The sequence below is a fragment of the Phascolarctos cinereus genome, unplaced genomic scaffold, assembly GCF_003287225.1.
Source record: "Phascolarctos cinereus isolate Bilbo 61053 unplaced genomic scaffold, phaCin_HiC Scaffold_4;HRSCAF=312, whole genome shotgun sequence".
Classification (NCBI taxonomy): domain Eukaryota; kingdom Metazoa; phylum Chordata; class Mammalia; order Diprotodontia; family Phascolarctidae; genus Phascolarctos; species Phascolarctos cinereus.
The window spans coordinates 251,551,161-251,571,053 of NW_027555847.1; the positions used below are offsets into that span (position 1 = coordinate 251,551,161).

The window sequence follows — 19,893 nt, forward strand, 5'->3', positions numbered from 1 at the left end:
AGTCCTTCTCAAGGAGCTTGTATCCTATCAGGAAGACATGTACATATATAGTATGTATCAGAGGCAGGAGTTAAACCCAGGTCTTTCTGGCTCCTGGGTCAGCTTCTATTTGCTATATCACACTGCCATATCTATCTGTCTGTCTGTCTATCTATCTAGAAATAGATATAGATATATAACTAGATTGATATACATGTATACAAAATAAATATATAAATATAAGCTGCTTTTCATTTCACTTTCTCAATTAACAAGTATTTATTTCCTCTTGTTCCTCTCCCCCATCCCCAATGGGAAAACTCCCCACAAAATCATTGTGACAAATAAAACAAATTCCCGTCCTGGCCACGTCCACCAATATGTTTCCCATTCTGCATTTTGAGTCCAACACCCATCAGGATGGACTTGGTCGGTCACTGCATTGAGCCACGGTTCTTAAGTCTTTCAAATTGTTTGTCTTTACAATGTTACATTTGAGGGAAAAGGCACTAGGAGGTTGGGAAACTGGGAAAGGCCTCATGTAGAAGGTAATGTTGGATTTTGAAGGCAACTATGGATGCTAGGAAGTGGAGGTGGAGGAAGGAGTGCCTCCTAGGCATAGGGGAAATCCTTGAAAGGGCGTGGAGATGGGAGACAAAGTATTGTTGGTCAGGATCGGTGAGTCAGGATTTAGCTGGACAGCTGATATGAAGGGAAGTAATGTGTACTAAGGCTGGAAAGATAGGTTGGAACCAACATTAGCCTATTTGCCATTTCCCATTTGGGATATTCCATTTTTGACCTTATACCTTTCTGTACACTGTCCCCATCCACATCTGGAAACTCTTGCTCCTTTACTTTCGTTCCCTATGAGAGGACTTTTCTGATTGCCTCGTTTAAGTGGTCCATCCCCCTTCCCACCCGAAATTACTTTGTATTTTTTCTCTGTATGTAACAGTAACATTCTATATGTGACATTAACATGGATGTATTTTGTATTTCTCTTTAATGTATATGTGTTCCTTCCCTTTGGTAGAATGTAAGCTCTTTAAAGGCTAGTAGGGCCTAGTACAGGACCTGATGTACGTCAGGAGCTTAAATATGTAGTTGAAAAGGCTTTAACTGTGTGCTTGTCGAATGGAACAGCATCAGCTTTCTCTTAGTCTGCTTGGCTCAAAAGTTCAAATTGAAGGGATTTAGGAGTTTATTTAGTCACAGCTTGCTTCCCTGTACTCCTCCCCTAAACACTGCAAGTATTCCTGACAGGCGGTCATCTTGCATAGGTGGAACAATGGAAAGAGGGCTGGGCCTGTCGGTAGGAAGACCTGAGTTCAAATTTGTCCTCGGACACTTACTAGCTGTGTGACCCTGGGCAGGTCACTTAAAATTCTCTTTGCCTTAGTTTTGTCAACTATAAAATGGAAGATACTTATAATACTACTTATCTCCCAAGACTATTATGAGGATCAAATGAAATAATAATTTTAAAGTGCCTAGCACAGCACCTGGCATATAGTAAGCACTATATAAATGTTAGCTATTGTTATTGTTATTATATCTCCATTACTCTGGGACTGGGGTGGTACGTAGTGAAGAACACAGTGGAAAGAATACAACTCTGAAATCAAAGGACCCGAATCCAACCCTTTTTCTGAGATGTGCATGACTTTGGGCAAGTCACAGTCTGCCTGATCCTCAGTTTTCTCATCTATAAAATGATGGGGTTATAAAATGATTAAACTAGATGACTTCCGAGGTCCCTTCAGACTCTACGTCTGTGAATCTGTGACCTGCTCATAGATTCTTTGAAATTTAAAAAAAAATTTAATTTTAATTTTCTTTTAAATTCTTTTCCCTTCAATCCCAAGATCAGCCAGCAATTTATTTAGCCACTGATCAATTCTTTCTTTGAGCCAACTATTTCATCTACTATGTACTTCCTCTTCAGTGCCAAAGCTGTACGTTAGGCCCTGCTTAGTTTACGTTTTGAATGACTGCAGTTATCTAGCTTATTTCAGTTTCTTGCCTTTTGTTCTTGCATCTCATATAATATACTCGCAGCAAATTAATTACCATAAAAGTCTGCGTGCACCATGTCACTAACAAACATTAAACGGTTTGCTGTCATCCAAGAAATAAGATGTAGACATCTTGATCTGTCATTTAATCCCTGCCGTATCTGGCAACCTGTTATCCTCACAACCATATACAGACATGTCAATCGTGATTATTTCAGCTTTCATAATTTTTGCACCATTTGGAATGCCCTCTTGTGCTTTTCTCTTTCTCTTAATCTTACTCAACTTTCAAAGCCCAGTTTAAATTCCATCTTCCCCATCAAGCTTTATACTACCATTCCAGTCTACTTTGATCTCCACCCTTCTCTTTTAAAATTAAGTTTTCTTTTTTTTTAATATGTACTTAACATTTTCACAAACAGAAAAGGAGGATTGTATTGTCTTATAAATAGAAGGATTGTGAATCTTATATGCCTTGTTTAAAAATGTATGTATCATATATATTAACTTTAATATGAAGTACTAACATTATTCAGTTTGTGTCTCTGTCTGAACTTGTTTTGCTTTTGTTTCTTATTTTAAAAAAATGACTATTGCTGTATACCCACTCCCCACAACGCTCCCTTCCAAATAAAAATCCTTCCTTGTAATAATTGTGTATAGTCAAACAAAACAAATTCACATTTTTTTGTCTGAAAATGTGTTCTATTCTGCACCTCTGATGTTATGTGGGAAACACACTTCATCATTAGTCTTCTGAAGCTGGGACTGGTCATAGCAATTGATCAAAGTTGTTTTCCTTTACATTTTTGTACCTCTTTTTTTTTTTTTAAATTTCTTTAAGGTATTACAGCCTTTGCACCTCCCTCCCTTCCTCGCAACTGACATTTTCCTTTTTTTTGGTCATCTTTGCTACTTGTGAGGTAGAACCTCAGGGTCGCTTTAATTTGCCTTATTCTTTTTATTAGTAATTTGTATTTTTTATATGTTAATCATTTGCAAACTTCATTTGAAAATTGTGCACTTGAATCCTTTGGCCATTTATCTATTGGGAATAGCTCTTATTCTTATATGTTAATTTGCTATATATAGGATATTTGAACTATATCAGAGACATTGCTGTAGACTCCCCTCCCCCCCCAGTTAACTATATCTCTTCAAAATGATTGTTTGTGCAAAACCTTTCAATTTAACGTAATTAAAATTGTCCATTAAACTTTTGTGATCATCTGTATCTCTTTTTTTGTTAAATACTCCTATTTCCTTTCCTTCTCCTCTGATTTGTTTATGGTATAACCTTTTATGTCTAGGTCATGTATCTATTTAGGGCTAGTGTTACATGTTGTGAGATTATGATCTAAACCCAACTTCTGCCACATTTCTTCTCCACAAGCTTCCCTGTAGGGAGTTCAACTTGGTGTCCCTGAGTTTATTGAACACTATGGTACTATTTTTGATTGCTTCTGAGTATTATTACCTAATCTGTTCAGTTAATCAATGTTTCTATTTATTAACCACCAGAAAACTTTTGATCATTGCTGCTTTGTATCATAGTTAGAGATCTGGCATTTTTAGCCTGCCTCTTTCTTCCTTTTTTTCTACTATTTCCCTTGAGATGCTAGATCTTTTGTTATTCCAGATAAATTATTTTGTGTAGTTCTATAAAGTTACTCACTGATTGTGTGATTGGTATAGCATTGACTTTTAAATTTTATGAATGAGACCCAACCATGTGCAATTACTCTCCAATTATTCATTTTCATTAAGTACTGTTAAGCATTGCTGTGCAATTGTATTTGTGTAATTACTATAGCAAGTAATTATTGGCAAGTAGATACATACTGTAGGTATTTTCAGTGGAATTAATTTTTCTATTTTTTGAGTGATAAGCAGAAAGGTTGCTGATTTTGTGGGTTTATTTTATATCTTGTTGCTTTACTAGTTATTAAGTGCTTCAGTATACTTTTTAGTTGACTTATTCTTCCCTCTTCCTCATCTCACATCACTCTGATGCCTTCAGCCACTACCTCCTCCTTTACCCTTTTCATATAAAGAGTGGCCTTTTTTCTTGCCAGCATAAACTCTTCTACATGTACCCTGGATCCCCTTCCATCCTGTCCTCTCCAGCAGACTGACCCCTCTATCATCCCAGCTTTCACCTTCAGTCTCCCCCTTTACCAGTTGCTTCCTTTATTCCTACAAACACATACATGTCTTTCCCATCCTCAAAAAACTCTCCCTTGATTGGCCATCCTTGTTAGTTATTCCATCTCTCCTCGCTTTCTTGGCTAAACTCCCTGAGAACACATCTATTGTGTTTTTATTTCCTTTCCTCTTTTAACTTTGTAGTGTCTTCTGACCCTATGCTTCAAATGAAATTGCTCCCTCCAAAGTTACAAATTTGTCTCTTAAATGCCTAATCTATCTTAACCCTTACCTCTTTCTGACCACTTTGTAGACTTTGACACTGTTGGTCACCCTCTTCTTGATAGTCTCGAGGTTTTCTTGATGCTACTTTTTGGATTCTCCTCTTAACTGCTGCTTCTGAGTCTTCTTTGCTGGATCTTCATCCAAATTACATCAACTCACCATGGGTGTCCTCCAAGGCTCTGTCCTGGGCACACTTCTCTCCTCCTATATTTTTTCTGTTTGGTGATCTCATCGGCTCCCATGGATTCAAATACCTTTTTTTATGCAGATTATTTTTAGATTTGTTTAGCATTAACCTCTTTCCTCATCTCTAGCTTCAAATCTCCAACTGCCTATTGGACATCATAAACAATAAGTCCAAAACTGAACTCATTATGTTTCCCTGCCAGCTCTCTCCCTCTAACTTCCATATTACAATCAAGGGGTCCACCATTTTGCAGTCACTCAGGCTCAAAATCTAGGTGTCATCCTTAATTCTTCACTGTTTCTCCCCTCCCACATCCAATCAGTTGCTAAGTTTTATTGTTTCTACCCTTGTAATCTTTCTTAAAAATGCTCCCTTCTCTCTAAACATGGTACCTGGTACATCAAAGTGCTTGCCCACTGATCAATTATATTTAAAAATTTTTTTTATTTTCCTTTTATTTTTCAAGTCACTGGGGTGTATATGTCTTAGTGTGTACATACACACTATCTTGGATTGGAGCATCTTATTGAGTTCTTAGTAGAATGTCTCTTCATTCTTGGCAACAGATATCCATACATAACATACAATTATCTTCATTGTGGTCTTATGTTCATCATGAGAGCTCATGGGATGTGTACACTTTTGAGTTCATGAAGAAAACAAAACAACTCTATCAACTCCTTTATTTGCCTCTCCAAAGAGTACTCAAGAACCATCCTTCCACTTAGTTACAACTTATTGATTTCTAGTTTCATTTCTAGTGAGAATGATATTGCTCTTCTATTTGTATATTGACATGGTAACTGGGATAAAATTTCATTCAGAGTGAAACTCAGAATAAGACATTAATTTAAGTCAATATTTAGAAAATCTAAAAACTTTGATTCTTAGCACCTTTCCTCACTACTTCACTGCCACCATTACAGAAATGGAAAAGAGGACCATTTTTCTTTGTTTCACTGACTGCCGTGGTCTAAGAACTCATGATGTACATACTGTATCATAGGAACTTTACCTGATACTGTGAACCAAGCGTCACCAGTGTGTCATGGTGCAATTAAGGTTTCTGGTAAGTTACAGACTTAAAAATTAGGATCTGAAAAAGTACATTCAAGAATGTAAAAGACACAATTAAAGTGAACTTTGGAAAGTCTCATAGGATCATAAGATACTGAGCCAGAAGGAACCTTAGAGGTCATCTAGCCCAAACTCCCCAGAAGGAACCTTAGAGGTCATCTAGCCCAAACTCCTTATTTTAAACATAAGATTCAAACTTATGTTCATCAACATTTCCTTAGAATTTCCTGGTCCTTCTGTATTTAGTATCATGTATCTCTTCCTAGTATGTTGGAGAAACAACTGGCCATCCTGGGCTGAAGAACAATAAAGCTTAAAAATAACTAGAAAGTTGTATATGTGTTATATATAGTTTTCTTTTAAAAAGGAACCAAAAATATTATGGCTCACTTTTAAATTTATTTTGCCATGCTGTCAAGAAATTTAGAAACATTAGAAAAAATGTTAGAAAACTAAAGATTGAAAATTTGCTTTTTATTTCAAAGTCATAAATAATGGAAGCATAGTTCAGACCATTTACTAGACATATTATTTTTCAGTGACTTCTGATGTTAAAGATTTTATCTCTGAAGGTCTTTAAACAGCCCAAGATGATACTGAGATCTTGACTGGCAGGTATGGCCTCTTCAATTTGTACAGCATTAGAAATCCACAGTGAAAGAACATATTTCTCTGACATGTTTTACAGATAGTAGAAGTATATTTTTAGCAGCATCAAACAGGACAACTTGTTTCACATCTCCATTTTTACATAAATGCAGCAAGTATGTCAACTCATATTTAAAGAGAAGGGGAAAACAAAAGAAAAACCAAAACTCAATGGCACTCCTTGTCCATGGAAATTTTACATAAAAGTTTACTAATGTCCATGTTATCAAATTTTCTACAGATGTCTTTTAAATTATTTTTGAGACACAGTGTATGAAACACTTTTACACAAGGATTCAGTAAACAACAATAAATATCATTTTCCCTTTTCAAAACAAAAACTACATTTTTGGGGGAGGGAGTAGGGCTAATTTCTACACCATATTTTTAGTATGTTTTGAAAGGATTAAAAACCATGGGAAGTGTATTTATTACATACTAGGCCCTAACTACACATTTTTTAAATCTAGTTACCAAAGACAAACAAAATGGATTTCAATTAAATTGCTCAAATTTAGTGAGAGCAGGTGCCTGTGGCAGGTGGACAATATTAAAAGTTTCTTTAAAAAAATTAGCAATTTCATTAAATAAAAACCAAGAAAAACCAACTGCCATTTCTCTTAAATGTTAAGTTGAAGCCTGATATGTGCTGCCATGTCCTGTACACCCAAGCTGCTTTAGCTATAATAGCCTCATTTTCAGAGTGCATGTAAATGCCATTAATGGTGCTCTATTCCCTCATGAGTCTTGTTGGGTCCTCTTCTGTGAGGCTTTTCCCTGAGTCATGTATTTACTGGAAAGGCTGCCTACAGTGGAGAAAAACACAAACAAATCACGAATTATTCACTTTGCAATTAGCAAAATTACTTTCTACTTTTAATCATTTGCATCAGGGAGTTTGGCCTTCATTTCAAATCTTCACATGACTAGAATTATAAATGTTTCAAATATGAAAGGTTAGCTATAATGAAACTTCTTTAAAATGAAGTCTGGTTGTCACTAGCACAATTTTATTAAATTTACAATTAGCTATTATGTTGGTGTGGAGAGAGACATGAGTGAGCTCTAATGGCTAAGTACAAATAGATATGTACAGACTGGTATATAAGGAGAGAGAAAAGAAATCATCTTGTTTGAAATAAATATCCTGTACCAGTACTTTTCAGAAAAAGGTTAGAAGAACAGAGCTATGATGACAACTCACTGGGAAGCAGGTGGGAACAAAAGGAAAGATTTTGTTGCTTCCTCTGAATCTATAATGAGGATTCCTATTCTCATCCTTATAACACCATTGAAAAGGGAAGAGAAGCATAACACAGTAAGAATCTCAGCTGTGATATAAAAATTAAGAATTAATATAATATCCATCTGCAAGAAATCTTCAGTCTTTCTTGAATGAAGGCCTAATCAAATCTTCCTTAAATGGAACACTTACTCATATAGTACTTAGTTTCCCAGGGTATGAAGAAGGGTTGGACAGTACTTGCACATATCAAACACTTAATATATGCTTTTTGATTGATGGTAGATTGTTAGAGGTAGCTTATGGTGGTCAGAGTAAGAGTGGGAATATCTTTATGTTCATCAAACGAAGAGGTGTCCTTTTAATTTACTATTAACCAGCCTGAAAGTGGGAGGAGTCATTAGATGGAGTGGTTAGGTGAAAGCCACCTTCTCCAAGAGTACTGGCTCATAAACATTGGTCTTGGTATAGGAATTCTAAAACTCTTACTGAAACTATGTCTTTTTGTTCACCATTGCTGTACAGTTTCATCTTTTGTTTCACAATTTCTTTGTATGTCTCTCTATGTTTTCAGGTATCAACAGGAGTCTAGTAAGGTTGCCCTCTCTCTTCTACTATTACTTGATTTCTTTTCTTTTTTTTTGGACTGGACCAGCATTTCCTTGACCTGCTCTTTTTTTTTTTAATTTTTAGGCAACTGTGGTTAAGTGACTTGCCCAGGGTCACACAGCTAGTAAGTGTCAAGTGTCTGGTCTGAGACCGGATTTGAACTCAGGTCCTCCTGACTTCAGGGCCGGTACTCTATCCACTGTACCACCTAGCTGCCCCCTTGACTTGCTCTTATGAATGCCCTAAAATGCAGCACCCAAGTTCAGGTATCATCTGACCATGGTAAAGTAGAGTTGGAAATATCACATTCCTGTCAACTGTTAACACCTCTCTTTACACAGCCTAAGACCACATTAACTCTTTGGCCTGCTGTATCACACTGTGATTCTTTCATGAGGAATAAATGCAATATTCTTTTTGGACAGCAGAGAGGCATGGAAAAGGGTACTTTATTCAAAATCTGTTCCTTATGTGGATGAATTAAGTTATCCTTTCCTGGCTCTTTTACCCTTGCAAAAACTTCCTAGGCCCAACAAGAGTTCATGGCTCAAATGTAATTATGAATAAGATGCCCAGAATATTGTATTGCTACTTCAGTAAAACATATGGAGTAAGACTACAAATGATTTACTAATCACTTAAAAATCAATCTGCTCGTCTTATCTTGGTGAATTAGACTTTTAGAAGATGGTAGAATGAAAAGTTGCCAGGAAGCCAGTCTCCTCACATCTTCCTCAAAAACAACAAGCTATAAAAATATAAAACAGATAAACATGAAACAACATTCCAAACCAGAAGGTAGCAGATACAAAAAAGATGGGAAAAAACTCCATCTCACAAGATATCCCAAGAGATATCTTCAAATCAATGAATGATGTGCTTATAAAAATTTAATCAATAATTACCATTAGCAAGAATATCATACCAGGAAATAAAAGGACTTTGCAGAAATCAAAATGTCTCTGGAGGACCTAAAGGTAGAACAAAATGGTGCTAAAAATAATGGGAGTTAGGGAGAGAGAGAGAGAGAGAGAGAGAGAGAGAGAGAGAGAGAGAGAGATGACCAAATGAAGACTATAATAGGATCTGGAAAACATCAGAGAGAATGAAGAGCATGGAATCATAGATTTAGTGATGAAAGGGACATTAGAAGTGAGTCCAAGCACCACATTTTATGGATAAGAAAACTGAAGTCAGATGACTTGACTCAGGATCACACAGCTACTAAGTGTATGAGATGGAATTTGAGCCCAGTTTGTCTTGACTATAAATCCAGCATTCTATCCAGTAGAACAGAGGTGTCAAACATGTGGCCCAACAATCTTCCTAAATGTGGGCTGACCCGGAATAAAATGTAACTGGTAAATATTTAACAAAATAAAGATATAATAAAACATAGATATTATATTTCAAAACTAAATCAATATGCATCCTGCAGGGATTCTTATGTATAGGAGGCCCCTATTTCTAAATGAGGTTAACACCACTGCACTAGACCATAATGCAGGAAGCACATGATGAGTCTGGGAAATAGATGTCTTGGAAGCATGACATAGTACTGATTGAGGACTTAAATTAGCCAGATATCTACTATAGCACTCTTTCTCTCTCCAACTAATAATTTAACTAGCAGAGAAGGCTAATGCTTAACCCATCACCCACCTACCCACACCCACACACTCAGTACCTATTTCTTTGCAGCCACCATGAGCTGGCAGGGCTACATTAGCAGACCCATAGGCTTGCAACAGAACTCAACCTCTGCCCTTCTCAGGGTCTCCAGAAAATGAAAAGGCAGCAGTGCTCTGAGCTATAAGAGTATTCAGCTATAGAACTGAAGAAGAAAGGGAATTGAGACAGGGCACCAGTGTGTGTAGTATGTATGGTGCTCCCCTAAACTTGAGAAAAAGTAGAATGGCATTTAGTTGGGTCTTGTTCTGTCCCCCTAGAAGTTACTTGGAGCAGGCAGTGAGGTCAGTAAAATGCAATTGCCCAATGTGGGAGAAGGCTAAGATAGCTTTGAGGTCTAGCCCCAAGGGAAACTGCAAAAAAAAGGGGAAAGAGTCAGAAAGTGAGCAATAAGGAACTATAAAGAAAAAAAGACTGAAATTACCCAAGACCTGAGGAGGTAGAAACTCAGTTAAAGATGTTCTTCATCCTCCTTGATGTTTTACAGATTCTACTATATTCTTCATATTGCTCATCTCTCTCTCCCCCTCAATCCCATTATTTCCTCATTATTTTTAGCACCATTACATTCTACCTTTAGTTCCTCCAGATATATTTTGAATTCTGCAGGGTTCTTTTATTTCCTGGAATGATTTTCTTGCTAATGACAATTCTTGATTAAATTTTTATAAGCATAGCATTCACTGACTTGAATTCACTGACTCTTACAATATCTTGCAAGATGAAATGCTTTTTCCATCTGAACTTTAAATTTGAGCATAAGCAGATAAACCAACAGGAAAGATATGACAGAAGGTAATATGATTTCCAGATCAGCTAAGCAAATGTAAACATCTCTGAATAAATATTGTAAGACAAAGGAAAATGAATTAACATCTAATAATGAAGTAGAGGCCTCTGTGGATTCCCAAGACAGCATGGAATCACAGCAGGACATTTCCAAGTGGTATAAAAGAAAAATAAGAACTGTGAAAGCAGCAGTATAGGAAAAACCTGAAACCAGAGTGGCAAACTTCACCAAAGAAACAAAAGGAAGACAACTGATTGGGAATGCAAACACACAGCAGTGAAGGACAATCTGGAATTAGAGAAGCAAAAACCAATAACATTAAAAGACTATATGATCTGACTTCATATGTACTGTATTTCTTGCCTTCATACTAGGTAGCGGAGGGTACAGAGGGCGAGAATTTGGAACTGAAAAAATTAAAAGAATATATGATCTCTTTGCAAGCAAAGTATATTGATCTCAAAGATAAAACATACAGAAACAATTTTTTTTATTTTCAGTAATGTAATAAAATTAATTTTAATTAATTATAGGTCTCCCAGAAGAAAACACTGTAAGTTCAAAAACCTGAACATGGCAACATAAGAAATAATAAAACAAATCTATGCAAGATTTCTGAACACAGAAAACCCCACGTACCAATGGAAATAATCCACAGACTATCCACAGAAAAACAACAAGAACAATGCTGCAAACTCCAAGACACAGGATTAGATTTAACAATTCCACTCACAAAAAAGCAAATTCTCCAAGAGACTATGAAAAAACCTTTAAATATAAAGGAAATGAGCTTTTATTAACATAAGACTATTCTGAACCCACTAGAAAACATACAGGGGAATGGAATGCTATACTGGGATCTAAAGAGCAAAGGCGTTGAAGAAGCCACCCAAGGTGGCATACCCTGCAAATCTGAGCCATTGATTTAATTAATTTAAGAGGTGAACATTCCTACAAAGAAAACCACACATGGACAAACTATTTGCTTTTTAAACACCCTAGACAACAGAAATACAAGAAAGGAAAACAAATACAACTAAGGATGAGAAGAACAAAAAAAACCCCAGAGAGATAATCATTAAGCTTCTTTCTAAAATACACAAGGAGAAAAGGGTGAAAACAGAAGTCATATAGAAGATGAGATGGTTAGAGAAACAGACCTGAAACATCCTGGACTAAAATTTACAACAATGGACCTACAGCTGAATCAAAGATTTTTGTGGGACTAAACTGAAGAAAGGAAGAGTATGTAAAAAGGGAGAGGGGAAAAAGGAAAGAGAATTATGTTATGTACCCTAATCAAGTCAAAAGTTAATAATGAAGTGAAAATATATATGTATATATATATGTTCTGTAATCTCTCAGGAAGAAGAAACCCAGTAGAACAGGTGAAGAGATGAAGAGAAAAACTGAAACAGGGAAAAGACAGCAATATTGTTTCAATGGTAGGAGAAGGCCCACTAAAGAACATTCCTGTGGGGGAAGAGAGAGATTCTACAAATGGAGATGGAGACTTTATGTTGGCTATAACTATAGGGATTTGGTGCTTATATGCCTTCCTCATCCTGGGGGCAACTGACACCCACTAGAGTGACAGAGCATGAAGCCAGAGAGGATATTTCATAGTAAATGGGAAAAACACAATGATCACAGGGAGGTCAAAGGGTGGTAGTGAACTACACAATCAGGAAATATGAAAATTTCTATCATGGTGGAGAGTTCCAAATTCTCTATCACTTGTCTGAATTATGCTAAGAGTGAGATACAGTAGAAAGAGAGACTGTGTGGAGAACAAGCTCCATAAAGCAATAACCAAGAAACTGTCTAGAAGAAGGAACCCAAAGCAGATACACTAGAAATGTTAATTCCATGAAGAACAGAGATTAAAGAAGGGTTACAAATTAAGAATAAAAGTCTAGAATAGACAGAAAATGAAGATAAACAATGAAGAGAAAAACAGACATAAATTATTTTTTAGAAAAAGATGCAGAAAATGAAATTTAAAAACTAAATATCAAAACATTCTAAAGGAAAGGAGGGCGGGAGAAGGATGTTACTCAACTACTTAATTGAGAGGGAGAAAACAGAATTTGATAATAAGATATAAGGAAGAAAAGGAAGCTAATCAGGAAAACTCCAAAACTAGGAAGGGATAACAAATGGCCTGTATGTGTGTGTGTGTGTGTGTGTGTGTGTGTGTTTGGTTGAGCAAAAGAGAGCTGTTGGGAATAGGTTTGCCTTAAAGAACATTAAGCTAAAATGACCAAAGTAACAAAATTTACAGAAGGGTAAATAAGTGTAATTTGAAAGGAAAAAAAAAGTTAGAGACAAATGGAGGAAAATATAAGCTTAAGTCTCATCATTTTCAATGTAAAAAGATGAACAGTCCAATATAATGAAAAAGACTGACAGACTGGATTAAAACCCCCCCTTGCAATCTGTTCCTTATAAGAAACACAACTTAAAAACAAAGACATACACAGAATGGAAAAGAGAGACTAGAAAAAAATTTGCTTTGCATCACATGCATCCAAAAAAGCAGGAATAGCAGTCATACTATAGACAAAGCAAAAACAAACACTCAAAATATAAAAAGAGATAAATAAGGAAACTTTATTTTAATGAAAGGAATAAAAGACAACAAACCAACATCGGCATTAAACTTATATGCTTCAAATAACTTAGAATTTAAATCGATAAAAGAAAAATTGAATTACAAGAAGTCACAGATAGTGGCAAGACATTTTAACGTCCCTCTCTCAGTTTTGGACAAATCTAACAGAATGACGAGCAAAGGGGAAATAAAGAACTAAAAAACTGCTGGAGAAACTAGAGCTAAAAGATTTATAGTATCTTCTAAATGGGACAGATTAAACGATTTATATATTTTTCAGCATCACATGGAATTTTTACAAAAAACTGATCATGTATTATGGTACCGAGACATTTCAAATAAATGTAAAAAGGCAGAAATGTTAAATACATCTTTTACAAACCACAAGCCAATAAAAATAGTAATCTGTTTGGGGAGTTAAAACAAAAGACCCAGATATGAACAGAGATTTAACAATGAAATCTTAATTGAGTTGGCCAAAGAACAAATCATAAAAACAATTAACAGCTACGTGAAAGAAAATGATAATGAAGAAACAACGTACCAAAATTTCTAGAATGCAGCTAAAGCAGTCCTCAGGAAAAAAATCATATCCCTACAAAAATACATTAACAGAATAGAAAAGGAAAGGATTAATGAACTGAATATGCACTCTAAAAAAGAGAAAGCCAACAAATTAACCTAAAATAAGCCCAAAAGAAGATATTAGAATTAGAGGACAGACTGATAAAATGGAAATCAAAAAAGCTACAGAAATGATAAAACCTAAAGCTGGTTCTTTGTAAAGGCTAATAAAATTGATAAAACTTTAGCTAATCTGATTAAAAAGAGGGCAGAAAAATCTAAACAACAAAATAGCAAATGAACAAAGAGAAATTACTATGTACAGCAATATTCTAGCAAAACCGAGAACACAGGGGGCAGCTAGGTGGCGTACTGGATAGAGCGCTGGCCCTGAAGTCAGGGGGACCTGAGTTCAAATCTGGCTTCAGACCAAACACTTGACACTTACTAGCTGCGTGACCCTGGGTAAGTCACTTAACTTCAATTGCCTAAACAAAACAAAACACAAACCCCCAAAACAACCTGAGAACACAAAAGAAAACAGAGAAATACTTTCAAAATTATAAAATACCCATAAAGAAGATAAAATAGAATCTTAAATCTCAGAAAAAGAAATAGAACTAGCTGTAAAGGCACTATCAAAGAAAAACACACCCAGTCCTTATGGATTCACAGGAGAATTCTATTAAAGTTTTAAAGAATTAGTAGCAATACCACACAAATATTCTCAAAAGCTGAGAAAGAAACCCTATCCAATTCCTTTTACAAGATAAATAGAAGCCTAATTGTAAACCAGGGAGGGATAAAGCACAGGAGAACTATAGAGCAAAATCATTAATGAACATCTATTAAAAAATTGTCAGCAATAAAATTAACTATATTAAAAAGAAAAAAAATCCCAAACTAAATGATTACCTCAACAGATACATGAAAATCCTCTGAAAATGTACAACACACACTTACGCTAAAAACCCTGCAAAGTATAGGTATAACAGCATCTTGTTTTAATATCATAAAAAGTATCTACCTCAAACTAAAAGCAAGCATCATATACAATTGAGATCAAAGCAATATACTTTATAGAACTCAATAAACTAGCAATAAAAATCATTTGGAAAAATTAAACATATCAAGGGGAATGTTGAAAAGAGGCAGGTATGAAGAGAAAACATCACATCCAGACCTCCAGCTACGTTATAAAGTACCAGTCTTCAAAACTATTTGGTATTGGCTAAAAAGAAAAAAGACAAGTATAACAATGGAACACACAAGGCAGAATCAGAAACAATGGAATTCCATTACCTAGTACTTGATAAATTGGAAAGCATAAATTATTTGGGAAACAACTCCCTATTCGATAAAAGCTGCTGAGAAAATTGGAATGCAGTCTGATAGAAATTAGGCTTAAAAGCAACACTCCAAAAAATATTACACAGTATATTACATGGAGATATAACCTTAACATTAAAAAAATCGCATTACAGAAGAAATTAGAAGAAAAGTACTTCAAATACCTTTCATAACAACTATTGGTAGGAGATGTAGTCTTAACTAAATGAGGAATAGAGGCAATCACAAAAGATAAAACTGATAACTCTGATCACATGAAAATGAAAACCTTCTGCACAAACAGAATTAATGCACCTAGGAAAAGGAAAGTGGCTCAATGGGAAAAAAATCTTTTATCAAATTTCTGTGATAAGGGTTTTTTATACTTTCTCTCTATACACAAACACTCATATATATGTATATATAAATAATTAGTGCACATATATGTATATTACCAAAAGCCATTTTCCAATAGATAAGTAGTCAAAGGATATGAATAAAATTTGCAAAAGAAGAATTTCAAACTACTAGTACTCACATGAAAGAATGATTCAAATCATTAATATAAGAAATGAAAATCAAAACAATCCTGAGATTTTACCTTACACATTGCACACTGGCAAAATGATCAAAAGATAGTAATAGTCAATGTCGGAGGGGTTGTAGGAAAATAGGAACACTAATGCACTGGTGGTGGAACTGTGAATCAGTACGTGAAGAGACACTTTAAGATGAAGTACATCTTGTTACTGTTTCTGACTGTTAATTTTCTGACTGCAGTATAATTTTTACACGAGGGTAGGTTGTGATTACGGGTGTACAAGAACGCAGGCTCATGTATTTCTGCTATGGTTACACGTGAAACTATAAGAAGACTGTGAAGCCGTAGACTCATTATTTGTGTGTATTAGAGGTCAACCACGGATATGTATGAGTGAAGTTTTTTGTTTCTGTGCTGTAGGATAGGAATGAGAATGTGGGTATCGGCTGTGATCACCAGGTATGTTTGTTGTAGAAGAGATTGTTCTGGTATGGCTTGGACATCTAAGGTCCTTTCCAATGCTGAGATTCTGTGAAATTCTTAAAACACATAAAAACTTGTTGAGCTTCTTTCACAACCAGAGAGATAAAAAAAAAATCAAAACAACTTTTAAGATATACCAAACCGAAGTATAAAAAATGGCAAAATTAAAATATGGACGGAGTGGCAGGAATACAGGTGCTCTTATTACACTGCTGTTGGTAGACTAGTGTAAGTGCTTTGGATAAGAACCTGGCAATATAAGGTAAGTGACAAGTCATGAGCTGTACAAAACTATCTAAAACTCCTTTATTTCACTATGAAGCGAAAAACTCTTAACAATGACTGCAGAATGGCTATATGAATTACAGAATATTAATGTACATGAATATTACTGTGCCATAAAAATGATGAATGTAAAAGGAGAAAGAAAGACTTCTATGAAATAATACAATACAAGATCAGAAGAAAAAGAATGCTACACATACAGATTACAACCATATTTTCAAAAAACCCCAAGTTAGTGACCAGAAGTGATACAAATTTTGGAAAGTGGCAGAAGATAAACATTTTGTTACTTTCAGAGAGAATGTGGGTATATTGGAAGAAGTGATGGGAGAGTGGTCTTGGATCCTGATGCAGATACTTCACCACCCTGTGAAAATAGGGTGACTCGTGAGCTCTTAGAAACTCAATTTCTTCTTTAGCAAAATATGGATAACAAGGCCTGCACTGCCTACTATACAGAGTTGTTGGGAAGAAAGCATTCTGCAAATTTTAAGGAGTTATAGAAATGCCAGTTATTATAATTATATCATATTGTTTTAATTTAAACATAGTTTAATTTAACAATTCTATTTGTATTATTCAATGTTTAACAATTAAAAATTTTTTGGCATTTATACTAGTATTCAATTGTTAAATACATAATTAAAATTCTTTTCTCTTTCAGTTTTTACTGATTTAAAACCTAAAAACACAGGGAATTCCAAAATATAAAAGATGACAAATAACTATTTTTAGGTCTACAAACCCATGAAGGCACAATGAAGTATGAAATACAATGACATGCAGAGGGGATGCACTATTTATTTATCATGGAAAGCTTCTTATATTATCTCTACCAGCATCAAAAAGGTTGTATATGTTGATTTTAAGCTCTCCCTTTTAAAACATTCTGGATTTCTTGTACAAATTATCATGCTTCTACTTTTTATTCAAACTAATCTGCTTCTATTTGGCAGCTAGACCTGGTTAACAACGGATGCCTTTGCCCCAAAGTGACCTTAGTCCCCAAATAACAATTGTTACAATCTAAATGTTACAGAATTAGGAGAGTTTTTCTCTTGGTATATGTGGTATATGGTATAAGCATTAGCAATACTTGCTAATAATTAGTTTGGCCTATGACAAACATTTAAAAAACTTTGACAATGGGAATTTTAATTATGCAACTTTTCTGGAAAGTTTTTATATTGGTACATATGTAAAATAATTTATGAAGTAACCTTTTCGCATTTTCAATCCAGTAACAAATATATTCCATTGATCAGGCAGCCACACACAGGTTAAAATGAGATTTAATTTAACAATATCAGAGCAGTAAAGGACCTCAGAGTACATCTAGTTAAACCCAAATCTGAACAGGAATCATTCCTCTATTACATACATATCCCCATCAAATGATTATCTAGCCTGAAGACTTCTAACAAAAGGAAACCTAGTACCTCCCGAGGCAGTTCATTCTACTTCTGCATAGCTCTAATAAAGATATTTTTTACTTTAAACCTAAATTTACCCCTTTTTAAACTTCTATTCACTGCTCCTACTTCTGCATTCTAGGGTCAAGTAAAAAAATCCACTGCCTCTTCCAATGCTAGCCCTTCAAATGGGAAATGTTTATTAGGTGTACCAAAAGTATTCTCTTCTTCAACCTAATATTCCCAGTTCCTTCAACTGATCTTCATCGGGAAAAAACCCAAGACTCTTCCCCATCTTGGTTGCTTTCTTTTGGCCACTTACCAACTTCCTAAAACGTGGTACACAGAACTGAACACAATACTCCACAATGTGGCCAAATGTGGTCTAACTAGGGCAAGGCACAGCAGCATTATTACTTCTTGACTCTCGGACACCATGTGACTCTTAGTAATGTAGCCTAAGACTGCATTAAGTTTTTGGCAAATATTTCACACTACTGATTCATTTTGAGCATGCAGTCCACTAAAAGGCCCAGATGTTTTCAGATAAATTGACATGTACAAAGCTCAGTACCTTTTCAAGGATCCGTTATTCACTTGTAATATAAGTACCAAAATCTCACTGCTTCAAGAAAGTAGACAAATTTTAAGAATTTCTTTAAAAATATGCATTTAGATTTAAGAAATCAAAAGCTAGGCTGTAAATTTTAAATCAGATATTGACCATATGCTCTATTTGCTTGCAAAATTTTCCTCTTCCCTTTCATTTTATGAAGGTAGTGGGAAAGGAGATAATATAAGCACCTGATTTCTGGCTTGCTGCTAGTCTTTGTAATTTTTCTTAATCTTTGAGAGTCTCATCCACTGTTACTAAAAAAATAAAGGACAAAATTAATTGGAATTGATCCTGTGAGAATTCCTTCATTTCTTTTCAAGATCAAGCTTAGCATTTAAATTCAATATTAATATTTGAATAAAGGTTTAAATACCTTTGACTCTAATCAAAGAACTCTCATGGCAGCAGTTCCAGCTCCCAGCTGGCTTCCCCCCATGGTCTGCAGGGCCTAACATTCTTGAAGCTCATTCCAAGAGACTTAGCAGAAAGATAATAAGTAATTGAGCGTTAACTTCTATTTCTCTTTCTTTATAAAAGAAACCTAAAAAGTAAGCAACTACTTATTCCTTTAGGTTAAAATATTTGTCCTGGCAAGTATATATAATGTGGTGATGGCAATGGCAGCTGTTCTTTCAGAAGCAGGAGAAAAAAGTGGAGAAATAGTAGAATAGGAAAAAATGGGAGAGCAGAAGGTTTACTCAAAGAAAAAAAAATATCACGGTGTATGTCAGTATATGTTAAAATGAAATGAATTACAAAAATCCACATACCTGATTGGGGACTCAAAAATATTTTTGCTTTTTGTTTCTTTTTTTCTTCATGTAAATGAATTGCCTAAAAAATACATGCAAGGTGTATTGATCATATGCACAATGAAAGCTCATTGAAAGAACCAACATTTAAACTATATAAAAAAGTGGTCGAAATAGATTATTTGTGTCGAAGTTCTGTAACTTTTACTCACATAACTATTAACTTTAAAGTCCACCCTCCCTTCCCACCTGCCATTGTACAATCCCAGAGAAAATAAAGAAATATAAGCTATAATTTATACTTGGATGGCAAAACATAGGTATGTGAAATAAAAGAACACATTAAAGCAGTGATTTTTAAAGTATGTTCTGTAGAATCCTTTTAGGGGGGTCTGCAAGGTCAAAGGTATTTTCAAATTCTATTAAGATGTTACTTCAAGCAAAACAATATACAGCAACATGTTGCGTTATATAGATTTAGATTAAATGTAGAAACCTATGAGAATCCAGCGTTCTCCTATTAAGCTTGCCATTAAAGAAATCTGTAAAAATATGTAAAGCAATGCTACCCTTCTCACAAAGTATTTTTGTGTTGGAAAATTCAGCTATTTTTTCGTAAAAATATTA

At 35.0% G+C, this 19,893-nt stretch overlaps 1 protein-coding gene across 1 annotated transcript in view; it reads right to left on the reverse strand.

Annotated features, from left to right (window-relative positions):
* Positions 1–6,144: 6,144 nt before the first annotated feature.
* The window catches only part of TUT7 (terminal uridylyl transferase 7), an 84,746-nt gene continuing 70,997 nt past the window's right edge, over positions 6,145–19,893 (reverse strand). Inside the window, 2 exon segments of the mRNA XM_078153000.1 lie at positions 6,145–7,145; positions 19,285–19,348. Coding sequence (XP_078009126.1) covers positions 7,078–7,145; positions 19,285–19,348 — 132 coding nt within the window. The 3' untranslated portion in view covers positions 6,145–7,077.